The 19790-nt window shown below is 32.7% G+C and overlaps 1 protein-coding gene across 2 annotated transcripts; it reads right to left on the bottom strand.

The window, feature by feature from the left end:
* Positions 1–7421: 7421 nt before the first annotated feature.
* MS3_00001417 (uncharacterized protein) lies at positions 7422–17815 on the bottom strand (the record flags this gene model as incomplete). 2 transcript variants are annotated; one of them, XM_035730729.2, is made up of 5 exons in its annotated part: positions 7422–7484; positions 11412–11687; positions 13620–13972; positions 15910–16243; positions 16384–16812. In XM_035730729.2, the coding sequence occupies 5 exons, from the start codon at positions 16810–16812 to the stop codon at positions 7422–7424; spliced, it is 1455 nt and encodes a 484-aa protein (XP_035586274.1). The 2 variants fall into 2 exon arrangements, with proteins under 2 accessions (XP_035586274.1, XP_051074276.1); XM_051208872.1 differs by lacking the exon at positions 7422–7484 and having other exon boundaries at positions 9387–11687; positions 15910–17815.
* Between the last annotated feature and the right edge of the window lie 1975 nt (positions 17816–19790).

Here is a 19790-nt window from a genome sequence, read left to right as displayed (position 1 = left end):
ATGAAGTATTAATTTAGTTTACAATCTACCTGGTGTATGTCATCTTTTATTCCGTTCATTTTCTTCAGTTAAATGTTACAATATATAATGTATTAAATTTTTAATTGAATAATTAATTTCTTAAAATTATTTATTAATTAAAGACGTTAAAGAGATGAAATGTGACAGTGAGAAATCTTGTTCATTATTCTGTTACTACATGGATAGTGTAATAATAATGATAATCTTATTATTATTATGATGAACTAAAATTATTCTGTCTTTTAATGTATTCAAATTATTTGTAAAATATTTCCTTTTTTCACCGAATTATTACATATACAGTATTAAGAAATTATCAATGTTCACTTATTTTAAAATAATACCAATGATAATTAACAATTACATGGTAAAAGTATACGTATCACTGAAAGATAAACAAGATAGTAAGATAAAAAAAAACAATTTAGTCTACAACTCATAACAATAATAATAATAATAATCAATGTGGTTGAATTTTTTGTCCTCTATTTATACGTGTATATTAAAGCTTATTTTAATCGTTAATGATGATTACATATATAAACAAATATATATATGCAATTTGTATAAATCTTTTGGTTAATTATTATTATTAGTAGTATTAGTATATATATATATATATATATATATATATATATATACTGAATAATAGGTTTTAGGAGAAACTCAGAATAACAGAGGGCCAATAAAATCAGTACGAATATACCAGTATATATTTACTGTTAACTACTTATATCATATCATTATTATTATACTAAGCTGAATAAGCAATAACAGGTTTGCACTAAAAAGCTAGACTCTGTTAACTATAATGAATAGTGATCCCTGAACTTACCCTGGAGATTAAAACAAATTGAAGTTATAAGTAGAACCGTACATGTTAAACAAATAGTTAAGATCAGTTCAACAATAGTGAATCGACAGTCAAATGAACTCAACTGAAAAGCTTATATACGTCACATTTTTTTTCTTTAAATTCACTAACTTGTTATTGAAAAACTTGTAGTTGACATGGAAGCATTATCGACTTGATCTTAATAACTTTCAAAAAGAAATATATTTTGATCCAATAGTTTAATCATAAACTTCATGAATTATGTTAAAACTTGAAAGTTATGAACAAAAATGAACAATTAAAAGAAACTTTTGTAAACAGATCTAAAAAATTGTTAAGTTTGTAAATTGGGTTTCAAACATACAGAAATGAATCTATAGTCTCTTCGTAGAAATGGTAAATGTATATAAAAACGTCTTGGATTAAGAAATGATTTATAATATAGTGAAAGCTATTTACTATGAGAATAAATATTTATACATATTATCACATAATGAAATGGTAAGAGAAATTCATTATTTTTGATAGTTCCTCTACAAGTTATAGTTTGTCAAGTAAATTATATGTGGTTAGTGTAAATTTCAAGAACATCGAACTCTGTTTCATTGTCCGTAACAGTATGTAAAAATATTTTCTATAAAACAGTATTGCCGAGAGAGGGCTGATTTCCTTTCTTATAGATATGGTGTTTATTTTCTAATCTTTAACAAAGGTTCTTCCACGTTAAAAAATTCCAAAAGATTAAAAATCATATTATAAAGGTTTAGTCGGAATATTTTAACTAAAATGAAATCAGCATATTTTGAGAGTACTGTTTGACCCAAGTTATAAGTTTATAATTAAAGAATGTATAGTTTTAGTTTCAAAACCTTATCAACATGTCGAACAAGTTCAGAACTTCAATTTATTTAAGGGTGATTGATTTTATAAAGTGTGGAATTACAAAACACTTGGTGAAGATTTTATAAGATTATTTTTGATTAAATCACTTGAGTTTCAATAAGTAGGTATCGGGTTTGAATCTTACTCCATCTAGTTTAGTTTAAGAAGTTGGGTAGCGTCCTCAACTTCCACACACACATGTTGGTGTGCGCTTCCAATGCGGATAGATATAATTAGTATGTAGCAGGAATAAGAAGTAGAGTGTAAACCAGCAAAAAAATGGAAAATGGAGAGCATTCAGAATAACAACAGAATTAGAGGAATGATGGAGACAACTAAAGAAAGATTTGTATATGATTTTCATATTTTACGGAGGTACTGTATGATATGCATAAAATAATGAATTGGTTTTCCCCAACAAGTCTTCACTCACGACAACATCAGTACGCTTGTTGAATTTTGTTCAAGATTATGAATCGATCAATGTCAAACCACCATTGATAACTTTGAAGTACTGGACGGTTGTTTCATCCTAGTATGGTCTAATATAATCTCAATCAAAACCCTGTACGTTAATTGTTTATTCAGATAGTTTTCGAAATATGAAAGATTTTTTTCACTCATTCAAACCAATATAAGTGATAATACATTTATTAGTAAATTTAAGTAATTACCACAAATACAATAATATTCATTGAGATTTTTTTTAAAAAAAAAACACGTTTTACAATCATTCTATTAAACAGTAAATATTTCATTTGAAATTAATAATTAAATATTCAATCAATTCATTAGTTAACTAATCAGAGGTCAAATAGTTCATTTAAATTTTTTTGATTATTTGACCCTGAATAATTTATTAATAATAATCAATTCAACATATAATCTTAATGACCTTCAATTTATTTTATTGATACATTGAACTTTATCTCTTATCCTTTGTGTTCATAAATCAGTTCGAAAATTTGAATTTATTTTTTCTTTGAATCACTGATTTCAAAATTTTTGACATGAGATCAAATACAAAACTTTGATTGAATAACTACTGAATACCCACTTATACTACTTATATAATAACAACAATAATAATAATAAGACAAATTGAAAAAAAAAGAAGTGTAGGGACATTCTTCATTCATTTTGTCTTTTTTTCATTATAATTTAGTTTATATTATATTTGTATATGTATAAATTTTTCCATCTGCGCATTTAACATTTTTTGGAGAGAGCAAAAAATGAAAATCTATTTTGGCAACAATAAAAAAAAAGTCTTCATTAAAATCTGTATACAAAAAAACAGCTATCTACAGTAAGGAATAGAGGCATAAAGAGAAAGATAGAAAAATAAAATAATCTAGATAAAGTCTAGAAAAATCAAAACTTTCAATGATGTCACATCTCTAGGGAATTGTTATCCTGAATTAACAGAGTTCAGACAAGAAGGGTATTAAATTTATTCACATATCTAAAGAGGTTATTGTTAAATAGGAGAGAATCTTTGATAATAACAATAATATTATGATTGTTACTAATACTTTATATTTGCAATTCTTATAGCTAGTGAAATCTTATTTTTTATTTCTAGTTTAAGAAACTCAGTAGTTTGACATAGAATTAAATATTGAACACATATTTAGAACTGGATGAAAAATGATGATAGCCACCATCAGTTATAGAGGATTTCATTTTATTAGAGGTTGTACAGTATAGTTAATAGTATGATGATGTCACTGGTTAGTAAGATGATATTTGTCAGCAGTATATTCTAGCTTACGTAAATATGTTTGATCTAACTGTTTCACTGTTTGTAGTTTGTAAAACTAGGACACAGTATTGTATTAGCAAGATCAATAACTTTAATTAAATGCTTAGCGAACTAATTACCAGTAAATATATAGGTGAAAATATGATTCATAAATAAATGGACAATCAAGAACTAATCAGATGACTTCAGATTCTGTAAATCACTTGTATCAACAGCTGAATTTACTTTAGAACAATGATGTAAATACTATTTGTAAAAATTACATTTTCAATAATCTCACCAATTGAAACTCAGATAACTTCAACGCTTCGTCCATTAATCTTGTCTGGACTTCTTCAGGGTAATAATTAAAATCAAAACTATCAAATAATATATATCTACATTATCCAGTCATAAGCAAATGCTGACTTTGCTAAGTAGGATCATGAGCCAGTAAGATGTGAACAATGTGGAAACTTCATAAGGTAAAAAAGAATGAATGAGTATGTGTACCGTTACGTTAGTGATGATCAATTTTCGGTTAATAAATAAAGCCTCTGTCTGGTGCCGAAGATATTTCAACTAATTTATTTATGAAAAATAATAATACAAACTGAAAAATGTTTTAAAACGTGAGAATGAAAATAAAATGAAAATCATCAAAAAGATAGTTGTGATGTTAAAACATTTAAATTAGTTGCTGTCAGAGTAAAGCTACATGTGATATAAACAGAGTGGATTGAAATAAGGTCCAATTATTTGTTGACAAACCTTTGAAAAGAGGTGGTTAGTTGAACATCACCATTTCTCTTCAACCTGTTCTGATTAGCACATGTGTGATGGGAATGTATTCCCAATCACTGTTAAGTGACTTATATCCGAACTGATATCTTCTTTATTTACCCCATAAAATATGTTTTCCGGTCCGAATAATTTAACAATACTGGATAATTGTCCACAATCCTTAAACTCAATATTCAAAGGTCGAATGCATTAGTGATAATATGTTCAATAGATATACTGCAAATAAACATTTCTAGTTAGGAATATATAATTACATTGTATGATTACCTGCATAACCTCAACCGAAACTAATCAAAATTTTTGGCAGAAAAATAAAATAGTATAAATTAACCACAACGTACCGGGCAGTCAAGACTCAATAAAACTCAAGCAATATCGTGGAACTTAATGGTTTCTACCTATAATTTGGGTTGAGATTGAGAGAACACTAGGAGAAGTTTCAAACTAGCGCACAATGTGTCTTTAGTGTTCCTTTATTTTTAGTGGTATATACATACATATATATGGGTATATCTTTAGCCAGAATCTATATTTGGTTTATAACCTCAAGGCTAGTAGTATTTCCCTAGAGACATGATCTAAAAAACGATTATATATATATCGCCGAATAAGAAGTAGCATAATCACTAATTAGCTTTGTCATAATGTGAATATACTTTCTAGTTTTTATTCCACTTACCATAAGTTTAACACCTGGTCATGCCAATATAAAATCATGCTGTTTTTTTAGTATACAATGAACCAATAACTTATGATCAACTAATATTCATCAAAATACTTTGCCTAGATTGACGAAAAATATATCCCCATGGGAAGTTGCTTTTACAGATCTCATTAAATAATGAAGGAATTAACAAGTATAAGCAAACTCTCGCTCTTATCCTTAATTTATTGCATACATTGTTTTAATAATATGCATCTACGAATATTCATCAGTGAAACTTATTTATACATTTTATTCTTTCAAAATAGTTCATTTTAAAGTATGCAACGCCGAAACGAAGTGAAAAAAGAACTTTGCACAACAATTTCATTCAAACATTTTAAGTTTGTGTATAAATCATCCAATTAGTTAACAGTATTTCCATATCTAAATTAACGATATATTGAAAGTTATAATCTAAAGCAATATTAAAAAGTCTTCGAAATACAATGAAAATCAGTTAACGTTCTGTTCTTATTTCTTTATTTAAACACATAAACATTGGTAAAAGGCAGTGAACACATAATCGCCACAAAAACCATTCGATGTGTATGAAGGTTGGAATACTGTCCTGGTGCCCAAACCGAAGCAGGTAACGCAATGTGCATCGGCCAGGAAATCGAGAATCATAAAAATTCATACTAATTGTGTTAAACTTGAATAAATTACTACTTGGAAATGAATTAGATAAATTATTATGATAAACCGCACTATACTACTTATATGCTAACTAAGGGTGATACTAAATATTCTGTCTAGGTATTAAATCAAGAACAAGAACTTCGATAAAAAACGATGATTAAAAAGGATTTTCCACTTGGTTATTTATTTATTTAAAGCATAAAAATACAAAAATGAGTTTACCAGTTTTTGTAAAATAGATGGTTAGTGACATAGAAACAATAGATGTACATTTTGACAACCAGTAACTCAGAAGTTAACTGACTCAGTTCTTAATCAAAAGGATACTGCATCAAATGCAACTTCTTTTACCAAGTTTGAGATGGCTAGATATCATCACTAACATTAATGTAATCGGTGCTATTCGTAGACCAGTAAAGAAACCTTTATGGAGCTATTGTGATATGATTTTCAGAAGAGCAGATATTGAAAAATGATGGCTATTTAATAGTTTTTAATATAAGCGGTGTTAGGTACATAGTCTTCAGCTTTTTCGTTTCTTTGTAGCAATCTTACTTCTGAAGTGAAATATTACGAATGATAAGAAGTACAGACTCTCGGTAAATTAATCAAATAACTCATGCATAAATATCACTTATTCATTGCTTTCGTACTAAGAACATAAATGTTGTAAAGCGAATGTATAACAGGTATGTTTGATACTTACAAGGCATATATCCCGGATATTTCAAAATAGTAATCAACAGTTAACTTCCTGTTACTTGAAAAAATCTATTTGTATGAATACTGGTGTCAGAATTATTGAGTGAGTTTATTAATTGCTTCTGACAAGTTTAAACAGTGTTTAGTTTGAAAACATCAGTTCTTTAAGAATCATTAGTAAGAATCATGAATTAGCCTAAGTGGTCTAAGAAGCACATTTACTGCTATAAATCATTTTTGACGAATTGTGGAAATCGATAACAAGCCCCTGATGACTATGATATCAGTACTTACCTACTAAACGTATGTACGACCTCAGAGAAACTGATGGACTTCCAAATATTTGAATTAGTAGCATCCACTAATTCAGTTGAAACTGTACGACTTGTTATCTAGAAGTCTATTGAGTCATAATGTAATAATGTGAATACAAATAAGCGAATAGAGTATAAAATTCGCCACGTAGTACATTCCTCAGCGATTGATGAAATGCATCGATCACGTTTTTGTGATGTAATTATTGAACTAAATAATTCAATATCAATAAATAATGAATAATAATCGTTTTTAGGTTATAAGCAGCTGCAGAAGGACGACAAAATGTTATTCCGCTACGTTTGTTGTTCTTGATGCAGGTTAATTTATCAATGAGATAACATTTATGGAGAAAGTGAGATGATTCGAAATTAATTTAAGGCGACTTGACACTTTATATTATGATCTTAAAAATTAATGTATAGTGCATTAAACTGATCCTCTTTGCCCGGGTTAAATTTTCTTTAGTAAGACATTCCAGTTCTATAATCATCGAGTTTTAGAGGTCAAGAAAGAGTTCGTACAACATTTTAGAGCTGTCACAACGTTTGGAATACAGTCTGATCTCATGACTGACCCAACATCTTTTAACATTGAAGCAACTAGTAATAACCTTTAAACTGAACTAATGGATCGTCAATAAATGTTTCAAACATCTAATATCGACCGAATTCTACCATTCATTGAAAGAAGATTGGTTTCATAGTCTGTAAAATGGAAACTATAGCCATTGAATACAATAAGTACTAAGTCAAGTATTTCAAATAAATAAATTATACGATAGTTTGGCCTGTAATTTTTTGAACAGATAATGACAGAGATTTAATTGAATAAATCTAGAAAAATATAAATTTATGAAATGAATTTCTTCAAAATTTCTTCACTAGTGGTAATATGAAATATCGAAGGAGTTGCTAAGCACAATTCACAGTTGTCAAACATAATAGTGTAAGATTTCAGAATTCAGATGATTCAGAAATGTTTATCACTTTGAAAAAATGTTTCAGAAGGAAATATTGAATCTTATTAAGAGGCAATCAAAAAATAAAATCAACAAAATCTTATACATCATGAGTTACATTTCATTTTTTAAAAAAAGGATACAATGAATAAAATTAAAAGTATATAATTAAATGAAATTCTTTTAGCAAACAATTGAAGTCTTCATTATTTTATTCGTATATTTTATCGTTTTCTTCTCCAATTACTGTTAGAGGAAAAATAAATTCCACTGATATTTCATGAAACTTTATGCTTGTTTTGATTATGTATAACACGCACTTTAATATAAATTGAGAGAAAAGAAATTAAACAATCACGAATGTTTGAGAAAATTAAAAAAGATTTAACCTTGATGAGGTTGTAGTTTGCAATCCGAAGAGTATAAAAATGATATTGAAAGAATACAAGTATTTTTTTATTTGAATAGTTCTAGAGAGTAATTCAGATCCCGGTAGATTACTTCCAACGCCTGGATATGTAACTATCCAAACAACATAGAAAATAAATAATTTACAGGTGATGAAACTTAAACTATGAACTTAGTTGTGAGAATACAAAATGTCTTTCAGTATTAGGATTCACAGCTATACATCACAAACTGACTTAAGTGAAACAACTAGAGGGAACCAAGCAGCACTGGAAAGTTGTTTTGTCCTCATATAGGATCTCTTAGCAATGTGTCCACAACCGCGTAGGGTTTGAACACAGGACCGTAGGGCATCACAGCAAGTGCTTGGCCTTTAGATCATTGAGTGACTTCGGTATTATCATCCTTATATACATAAGTATTAGGTCTAGGTAACAAGAAAATGACCACATATTCATATAAATGGCTGGGAAGTGTTACGTATGCTCAGCCACCGACGTGCGATGTTTTATGGTGTAGCAGTAGGATTATTGCTTATACTCTTCCTAACTCTACCACTATGAGATTTGAATCGACAACTGCATCTCTGTGCAAATGTGGTATGGCAACTTGAACTGATGTACATACGTACGAATTTCTACGTTGTTACTGACTGACTGACATAAAACTTTAGTGTGATTACAAATCGAACACTGCAGTATGCAAGATGAAGAATGGTGACTAATTTTGTGCAATCTTCCTATTCTATTTGATTAACTATGAGGATACTTACCAAACAGAGTATTATAAACAGTACATCAGTAACTGGACAGTAGAAAATTTTACAACCTTTCATAAACCACAGACTGATCTATCTAAAACTCCTAACAAATTTAATTCGATTGACAAAAAAACGTTGTGTGTTATATTAACAGAAGAGCATTTTGATCATAAAAGTTAAAGGAGCTCCTGTACAATAAGTCACGCAAGAAGTGAAATAATAAATCGAAAAGATTCAACCCTCTAAAATATTAAGAACCTGAGTATGAAAAAAATTAAATAGGTGTACTATGAATTGTGTTACAAGTAGTTCATCTGTTATCGAATATTAAACTACATTATTATTCAAAATCCAGCAAACTGCAAGTTTAACACACTTGACTAAATGTGATTTAAGCCATAATAAATTAACTCAAGATGTCATACTAAAAGGTCGAAAAATAGCTTGGAGGCACTGCAAATAAACTTAGTAGAATTATGATAAATAATTAGCCTTTCATTTCTAAAGTAATGTTAGCGGGACATAGACTAGATTAAAGCATGCTCAATGCATGATTGCTTTGGTGCACGCTGATTGGCTAATTCTTATCCAATCAGCGCTAGTCGATAGTTGGAGAATATTCTGGATTTTTCTTATGTAAAAACTATAAATATACTGACGTTTTTCCCTATTGTGCTTCCTACTGGCTTCTGACTTGCTATTTGGGATATAATCTTTTTCCTGTTCAACCGTGTTCTGATTTGGGGACTTGTCGAGTGAATCGGTGTCCGAGAATACTAAGCAATGGGAATAGCTGGGTCATTAACCGTAAGAAGAAACAGAGTTATAACAAATAAGGTCACCAATTTGTCAAAAATATTGCTCCTAAAAATATTATTAACTAATGTATCCAAACATTATTGCATTATGAGCAAAGATGAAGGATGGCTAACAGTGGAATCTAAGACGCGTGTTTCGTCCTATTCGAGACTCGTCAGATGGATGTGCCTGCAGTCCAGAGTTGGTGTTTACTTCGGGGCTCGAACTTAGCACCGTTTGCTTCAAACGCCATCACGTCATCCACCTAGCTACTGAATCCAGATGACGAGTCCCAGATAGGACGAAACGCACGTCCTGGATTCCACTGCTAGCCACCATCCATCTTCGCTCATAAAGCTTGTGACTTAAGGTGATATCGAGGCAATCCACACAAGATGCACATAAGTCAGTAAGAGACCGATCAATTTCAGTCCTAAACACCAATGTGAAGATTCAAACAAACAACACAAAATGAATCATTATTACGGTAGTTTAAAATGACTCCCCAATGGACACAGGTCAATTTTACTTTACAATTGAACGAACAAGTTTCTCGATACTTTTCGTGTATTTTTACAATATCATCGTCAGAAAAATAATAGGTTGATAGTTTTTCATTAATTTTAAAAAGGGTCTACGGACTGAGTTTTTTCTTTTTCGCAGATATACATATCAGGGTATGATCTCGCACAAAAGTTGTTGCATTTCTCAACAAAGATATCAAAGTGAAATAGAATAGTACATGTCCGAAAGAGGAAATGATTGAAGAGTAGAAAAATGATCAGGATTTAGAGGGTAATTGTGCATGGTTTTACGCTATTGTGACATTCGAAAATATGCCACTAATGATTTCTGTCAGCCAGTGACTCATCTGAGAAGTCAACATCTTTCTACGTGACTTAAATCAAGTTAGTAAATTCAAGGACTGGTGTTATATTCCAACTCAATAACTCTTAATTTTTAAAATTAATTGCACTCCGATTGCTATCTCACTGTGGGGTAGGCGAGAACTTGGTAATTGAAAAATATGACCAAGCTACTTTTACGTTTGTGATTTTCATTGTTACCATGGGATACATTATATATATTAACGAGTTTTTTTACTGAATAGCCCCCCTAACTTAAAAGAAAGTAAGTAAAAGAGAATGAAAACTAATCTCTATTCCATTTATAATCTACGATTATTTCATCCCCCAAAGTTGGTTCCAATGTAAAGGAAACTTATCAAGAATATACTTTATGGAAAATTCCAATTTAAAATACATCAGATATATTTGATGGAAACCAATGATACAGAGAATGTATAGTAACATTTAAATTAGTAGCAGACACTTACAAATCATTAATTTGAAAAAAAAAATCAGTCACTTAGGGTAGTAAGTTTTACTGATGACTGGAAAATAGTAAGGATAACATTCGGCAACCTGTCAGATAAATAAAATAAACATTCGGTAAAAAAAAACAAGGGAAATAACTGAAATATTTTTGTCATAAACTAGACAACAATATGTTATTTATTATAAAATGAAATATAATATACATTAATTAATAAATTTCACAATCAATAGGCTACAATGCAGCAAGTTAATTTTCTTCTAATAAAACGAGTTCTTTTGATAAAGTGACGAAGTTTCGTTCAGTTTATAAGTGTAACAGTAAATAAAAATTATAATAAAAACAATAAAAATATGGGCAATTATAACAAAGGAAACCTGAGTATACGATTCATAACGAAATAACATTGTATGATCACAAAAAGTTTTCACATGTAAAAAACGTCAGCAAGTGTTATTCATTGTATTTAAACGAAATATATCGCATCCAGAAAGCATAAACAATTCCAACAGCACGAAATGGTGTTGCAGCTAAAATCTCCACACAAGCGAATATAATACCCGGAATAAAATCAGAAAGATAACGGCATCGTACGCTTACAGGAGGAAATATCCCAGCAGTTATCCAAGAAAGAAATACTCCTTCTAATCCACATGTACTAATCAATTTTCCATTCATTATATCCAAATATACAGACTTTGCCACATCATCCGGTGACGCTAGCCCTGCAGTAGCAGATATCGCTTTAGTTACAACTGGTTTACCAACATTTTCACGCTAAAAAATATGAATTTTGTTTTTAAAAATTTCGAATGAAATGTTTTATTATCCTCAATTATTAATTTAAAATAAGTTCTCAAAACAACAAGTAGTAAAAATGGACGTATCAGTGGAAGTAAATGAGACTAACAATAAAGAAAATGATTCGAAAAGCAAACAGGATTCGCGCAATAAAAGTTATACAAGAATACTGAAACTCGGAATCTGGAGATGAACATGCAGAGAATATAGCTCCATCACTATGATTAATTTTGAATCATATCACTCAGTATCTCCAACCACTGAACGTAATAATCGTACGGACTCCAGCCAGGTAGGCATACTTCAAACACTATGATTTAGATGAACAGTCAATAACTTCATGGATGAGACGTCCTAGTTTTACTGTCCCTAGCTTTCTTCCAACTTAATTCACGTCATTTAACACTGCGTATCGAGGTAAATAGTTGTGTGTATGTAATACATGTCCAAACTATCTCAGTCAAAGAATCATGATACTATGTGTAAATTACATTGGACAGTAGATGGAAATCAGCAAATAAATGTATTACGTGATAAGAAAATTCAACTAGTCCCAATACCTGTCTGAGAAAGATAAACACTAAACATGAACTAGTATTTCCCATTGTATAATGCCTAATCGCGCAAACACTTGTGTTTTCCATATAACCAATTCCAAGGAAACATGAACATTTTAAGAATACATCTACAAGGAATAGAATAAAGACCATTTTAACGTCCATTTTTGATAGACAATGTCATGATAGATTCAAACGATGATGCTTCAAAACCACAGACTGGAACTTGGAAGTCTCAAGACAATGACAACTAACTTTATCAAACAGTTTTATATAACCAAATCAGTAGAGATAGTCTCGTATGATATAACAACTAAAAAACCACTTATATCAAAGCGTAAATTAAAGAAACTAGAACCGGAGTTTTTTACAACTCCAGAAACACTTGAAATTGCTTACCACTTAAACTTATGTTACACAGTAACCAATGATTTTTATCGTTACGAAGTTTTCACATACAAACTGAAAAGTTTACAAGTTCTATCAACACATTTAAAAGCTTGGAAAACTTCTTGGGGATTATTTTAGATCAAATTATTATTACTAACGAAAGATAGATATTAGAAAAAATTCTATAATCGGGCTTTTCTATTATTAGCAATGTTTGACGAAGAAAACATTATGCTCAAATTTATTCAGTCACTACGAAGACTTCAGTGCTTTTCTTACCAAATGACAATGGCTTCTAAAAAGCATTTGGTTTTTGAAACAAAGAGATTGCAGGTATAAGTAATAGCATTATCACAGGGGTGATGTGTTTTTTCTTTAGATCGTGAAGGTAGATTTCTTCCCCGAAAATTCATTTATTGATTCGGAGTTCATAAAAAGTCCTATTCACTTAAAATGGACTCTCTGGACATCTAGACTGACAACCCAATAATGTTCAAAATTAATGCTATGCCTATCCGCAATGTAAACGTTTACTCAAAAATCAGTCTACACTGGAGAATACTTCGACATTAGGTGAAGTAGTTGGGCGCTTGTTGTTCACTTCATTGTCATTAGGGATCCAACCATCCCCGCTAAGCTGATGACTGACAAAACTCAGTACATTGACTGATTAATGAGAAATAACCAATATCATGGTTATACAGTCCTTAGTGTTGATCGAACTGTACCTATCAGGTTTCAAAGTAGCGACTAGTCTAAAGTGATTCAACATCACGTTCACTAAACCTTGATGTGATTGGAAGAAGTCCTGGCATCGACAGTAAAACGTTAGTTATATTCATTATAATAATTATTCGAATGATGATTGAGTAATATAATACGATGTACATACGTAACAGTTTCTACGTTGTGACTGACTGACACGATTATTGATTTACAGAAAAATGAATGTTGGACTTACAATGTATCCCGGAGTGTCTGTATCGGGTGGGAAAGCGATTGTTACAAATGGGCCTTTATGTCCCAACTCCATTTCCAATGTCTCCGCGAAACCACGTAAAGCATATTTACTACCCGTGTACGCTGCGTAACCATACACACCTACTTGACTGGCAAGACTACAAATGAAGGCAATGCGTCGTTCATGAGTCTGGTGGAATTTCTGGTCTAACATGTAAGGCAATAAAATTCTTGTCACATGAACAGCAGATAAGTAATTCAAATGTAACATTCCCTGGATATCATCAGTAGAAGTATCCAAAAACTTGCGGGCAACAGCATAGCCAGCACAATTCACTAAAATATCAACAGATCCTGTAATACATAGAAACACAAAGTCACCCTGGATGATATTAGTTCTATAATTAGAAAATTTTAATCAATACCGCTCTCATCTAACGTTGAAAACAGATAAAATCTGAAAGGAATGATGACAGATGTTAACTGGTACTCAAAAAAAGTTCTAGCTTGGGTGTTGCAACTGAATATTTACGAAGACTTTAACCCATGAACAAAGAGACTTGGCTGATACTGTATTAACATCAAGAGTAGTCTTCAATCTAACTTTACCTTCCATAACTTTACAAAAGGTATTAACCTTCAGGCCCCTTAACGTAAAACCAATAAAAATCTTTCGGTACAAAAGAATAAATACATTTTATTTCTTAAATAGTTGTGTCGTATACTACTAGCCTGGTGTAGAATACAAAAATAGAAAGGCACATCTCACTGAATCTTGTTCCACACAACAGAACAAATGCTTTTAGTACTACATAGTAAATCAAATCCTACGGTCTTGTAGAAATTAACGCGAAATTTTCAAAACGCATTTATTCGCAATGAGTATTTAGGTCATTAGTGTGGTACGTACCGACAGTTTTGGTGATTTCATTATTTCTCTATACTACTGCCCTAGTATTAAAAGATAGATATACTCAAATTGTTTTTCTTTAACCGCTAATTATGTCACATAAGAAACAACGGACAATCTCAACAGAAGTCCCAACAAACATCAACGAAAATGCCAAGACAGAAATAGGAACAGGACTAGACATTAAGCTCATAATTGATAAGCATGTGAGTTGAAACGATTTCTCACTTGTTCTAATAATTACTGAATCTATAACTAAGCTCTTGAGCAGCAATTTTGCAACCCTGGGTAGAACATACTGAGGATAGTAATGACACTACACAACTAACTCTGGACAATCATGTGGCATAAGCGCTTGAAGTCACTAGCTTCTGGTCTGGGCCACGTTCGCAGATGCAGAGTACTCGGTCCGGGTCCGCGTGACTATCGTAACCAATGATTGGAGACTCTGGGTGACATGGCTCAGAATCGATCACATTGACGTCGATGTATACACTCTTTGTCTTCCCTTAAACCATGAGATTAAAATCGCTTCGTATCTTTTTTCTACGAACTAATTCTTCCTTCCTGTACTATGTCCTTATATGCAATCCTCCTCTGATATATTATCAACAGTGAATTAACTACATCTACGAAACCGGTGTTCATCTTGTGCTAATGAGGTATGGCAATTTGGACCGATGCACATATATGCCTAGTCCTACGTTGTAGCTGACAGACAATCATGTGTTAGTAAACTAGGTCTAAATAAGTCTAGTTGTAAGTGAAAGATCCTGTGAAGCGAATAGTTAGTAGTCTACTAATTACTGTGCTCAAATGAGATAGACACAGACGTAGCTAAACTAAGTTCAGAGCTCCAGAGTTACCAGAATATCGTTGTAATTAAGTGACCAGATAAAAGAAATACATATCTCCATCCCAAATGTGTATAACAAGCTTAGTCTCAATTATACGTTTTAAGTAGAAAGCCAAATGAATGGTTAACGCTACACGAACCTGCCTTTTTATTACAATAACACAAAAATATAATTCGACGACCACACCTAACAAACTGTCGACGTAACAACTGGGTCATCACGAGTCCACAAAACTTTAGTACACATTCTGATCCTCATTATTTCCTTATTGGACTAAATGTTGGTATGTATGTCAGAAACTACGTATAGATGCTACTTGATATTAGTTATTACTGAAAGCATGGGTAGGGAAAACAGTTAGGGGTGTTTGGTGGTTTCCATCTAAACTAAAAGTAAGAACGGGAAGGAAAGTCAGCGAGTTATATACCAGCATGTCGTGGTACTCGTCCTAGTACAGTCCGTTATCAGAACTAAAAGTCCACAAGGCTAAAGTGACAATTTTAAAAGGTACTACATTATCTTACCAAGAGTAGCCACATGTTTACTGAAGGTTTCATTCAAAACACTATACTCTGAGGTCAAATCAACTGACAAAATAAAGACATTGTTATTTCTATCTTTTCCACATTTTATAATTTCCCGTGCAGACTCAAGTTTCTTCAGGTCTCGAGCGACGATTGTTACATTAGCACCAGCTCCGTAAAACAGCTTAGCCAGAGATAGACCGATTCCGCTTGATCCGCCGGTAATTAAGACATTAAAACCATGAAGTGACTTTCTACTACCAGGATTGTTGTTTCGCCAATAAAATAACAGGCAAGCAGCAAATGCGAAGGCTGTAGTGGAAATGATAAAAATCTGCAAAAGTTACAAAGTCAGCTAAATCCCACACAAGTTCAACAAGTCGAAAACGAGAAATACTTTGTATTTGGACAAACTATTTTTCAGTTTTAAACAATGGATCGTTATATATCATCATCTGAAAGATCATATTCTACAAGACTGGGGTGAGTTTCATTGTTTTTACAGAGAGTGAAGGGTTTATGCTTCTTCTCTAGTAAAGGTAAGTGAATAGAGACATCACGTTCTAAAAGGCCAGATAGATCGGAGAGTGCTTGATGGCCCTTCGGTACATAAGGATTAATTATGGAGTCCGAAGTTTCACATGCTTCCTTGCGGAGACGTCCAGTGCGCAGGTAGTTGTTCTTTATCACATCAACAGAGCAAAGAATCGATTTTATCTGATGATCTGGATACGAAGTGCATGTAGCCTGTCCCAGTAGGCTTACCAGCTTCTTCGCAAAGTGTATATCACTGATAGATTTGGATGCAGCATCGGAAATATTGTGCTTTTGTGTAGAAATCTTGTTTTTCAAAGTGACCAATCTATTTAGTTGACCGAGTTTGGCTTTCTTGTAACCAGTCATTGAGTACACGAATAAAACTGGTACCGTTGATGGGAAATACTCAATATCAGATCCTCACTAATCCTTAACCCGAAAATGGGGGAAAATCTAAACTTATCTCCTTGACATTCAAAAGCATTCATGGAATAATTTAGGCGCGAATTCCTTCAAGCCCCCATAAGATTTATGCAAGGTGCATACCAGTTCATATTGGCGCTCTGCTAATATTGTTCACTACACTTCTTGATGTTCAGTGTTTTGTTTTAAGGATAGTAGGTAAATTGACTCGTGTTAATCCAAGCAATGTGCTTCCCCTTGAGGATTCAATTTATCAATCAGGTTCATACTCCTCGTTTTGGAAGGATGTTCGAATTGGTTTTCAGTCTGTAGAAGTGAAAATAGGATGCCAAGTTACCTGTACATATCTTCACGATTTATAGTGCTATGGTGCTTCACTCTCTCTTTGAATTTATCATATGCATTGCTTGTTCTGGTAGGGAGTTCAAGTAATTTACCACCGAGCTTGAAACGAAAATGACATAGGAGATTCGATTTCAGTTTTTAACTTTCCAAAAATGCCATCTCAGATTATTAGGCACAGATGGATGAAAAAGATAAGGCGTACTAACAAAAGCTCATTCTTTGAAAGTTATCACTTTGCAGTCACCAGTAGTTTTAAGGTTGTTGCTAAAAATAATATCCAGACTTTAATAATCAGAAACTTCATGTAATGTTATTCCACTTATACCGTAGGTTGTACAAACCATTGTAGTGACTGGTTTTTGCCGCTACACGCCTAGAAGAATTGATTTTGCTGATAGCCTATATGTCCACCGACATTGTTTACCCGAATTTCATTGTAGTAATGTCTTTTCAATCACAATCCATGTAAGTCTTCAGAACTTATTATCGTTTTAAAAAAGAGTATGCTATTAGCTTGAAGTTAAAACAAAGAAAAATACGATCGACTTCTGTGTAATATTCCAAATTTTTCTTCTTTTAGCCTGGGGCCTCATTGGACCTCAAGTTAGATGTATAAAAATTATATCTACCTTAATCTCCCTACCTTGTGTTGACCATTTGAAAAAAGTAAAGATGCCACGGGTATTTGGAGTTTGACAACGCTTTAAACATTGAACATGCCATAGGTATTCGGAGTTTGACAACGCTTTAACTAGTAACACCTTTTAATATGAAGCGTACCCACCAAGTGAAATCGAAAGACAGAAGCAAGGAGGTTCGAAGATATATTTGACAGGCTATCAATATATCGAGGATCGCCCGATCTAATCTGGCTAGCGATTGCAGGGGTTGTTGAGCACGGTGTTCCCACTCGTGATTTTGTGCGGATGCATGACCGAGCGCCTTCAGCTAGTTGAGTCCGTTAAAACATGTGGTCAGCATCTAATGTCGGAGACTTACAGAGCTATTTATTTTAAAGATTTATTTACCGCCACAGATCACTCCCCCCTAGTGGGGGAATTATGATGACCCTGAGACGTGACCAGCCAGAAGTTTAAACCCAACGAGTTTTGTCGTCGGTAAACACTCTTCTGATAGCTTGCTAGGTTTATCAGCGTCTGGTCGTCATTCCTTACTTTTAGGAACCATGAAGTGCAATATAGTAATACAGAAACAAGGTACAATGAAAATTTCGGTTCATCGTAATCCTCATCGTTCTTTTTATCGTCTTTTCCAGCCGTCCTAGAAAAGAGAAAAGCAATACGTAAGTGCATGTCAAAATAAACTTGTACGCGTTTTAGAGTTTAAAATGGAAAATAGCGCAAAAAAGCGATTTTTTACAAAACGGTTTTTTTTGTTTGTTTTTAAAAAAAATTTCAACACAGGTATTAGCGAAATAATAAATATATATAAATACAAACATAAAAATTGTATTTTTTACATTATATAAAAGTGCCATGGAAAATAGAGATGAAACAAAATGTTGACTGGTGTCTTACATGCAATAGTCATTTAAATGTTCTGGAAATCTTACTCTTCTTCCAGAACGCGTCGTTTTCAGTCTTGTTTCAGATAATGTCGACGTATCATCGTCCGTGTTGGCTGTCGGATGAGGTATTATAAGTGTCGGAGCCGTGTCGTTCGACTGCAACGAAGGAGAATCGACGTGGATTGGATTTCCTTCTAAATATGCCGCTTTGAGGCGATCGATGCTGATGCTGTCGTTGGTTCCGTTCTTATCGATTATATAGTACTTAGGTTCGCGTTGAAGAACTGTGAAAGATCCTTCGTATGCTGATTCGAAAGGTCGTCGATGCGAGTCCCGATGTACGAAAACGTGTGTACTATATCGTAAGTTAGTTTGAACGAAAACATCAGTTGATTGAGGTCGAGTGGAAACAGGTTTAACTGAACGCATGTTAAGTCTGTTCGTGTAGGAGGTTAGATCCATGTTCACTGAAGAGGATGAAGGATCCACGAATTCTCCTGTAAGTTGAGGTGTCGTTCCATAAACCAGTTGAGCTGCAGTGTATCCAATGTCAGCCTTCCCTGCATTGCGAATACCTAGTAAAACGAGTGGAAGAGCGTCAGTCCACTGAGAAATGTTTGCAGCTGATGGTGAAGCTTTTGGTTGTCAGTGAAAGCGTCCTACCAACCTGTTAGATTGTGGGTACAGACGCAGCAGTAATGTCCTTGATAGGTACTGCATCTGGCTATCGAGTGAAACGGTCTGCGCAGGTTAAGAGATAAGAGTATCCATGTGAATCTGGCAAAGGGGCTGCAATTAAACGCAACTGAATTTCGTAAATGTGCTCTTCAGCTCAGCAACCAATCAGAATGAGGCGGGAATTATTATATCCGCCATCTTTGTATGCAATGGCGATTGGCTTTCTTCGTTCTGTGCTTTTTTTAGCTATTTCTTTTGTGTAGCTATGTGATTTAATGTTTCAGTGTGCTAAAATGCCGCAGTTAGTGTAATGTTCTATATGTTGGTGTGAAATTTACTTCGAATCAGCATTGTTATTTGGGTTTTTGCT

This window comes from Schistosoma haematobium, chromosome 1, assembly GCF_000699445.3.
Source record: "Schistosoma haematobium chromosome 1, whole genome shotgun sequence".
NCBI classification, from domain to species: Eukaryota; Metazoa; Platyhelminthes; class Trematoda; order Strigeidida; family Schistosomatidae; genus Schistosoma; species Schistosoma haematobium.
This window is presented reverse-complemented; position numbering and strand designations above follow the sequence as displayed.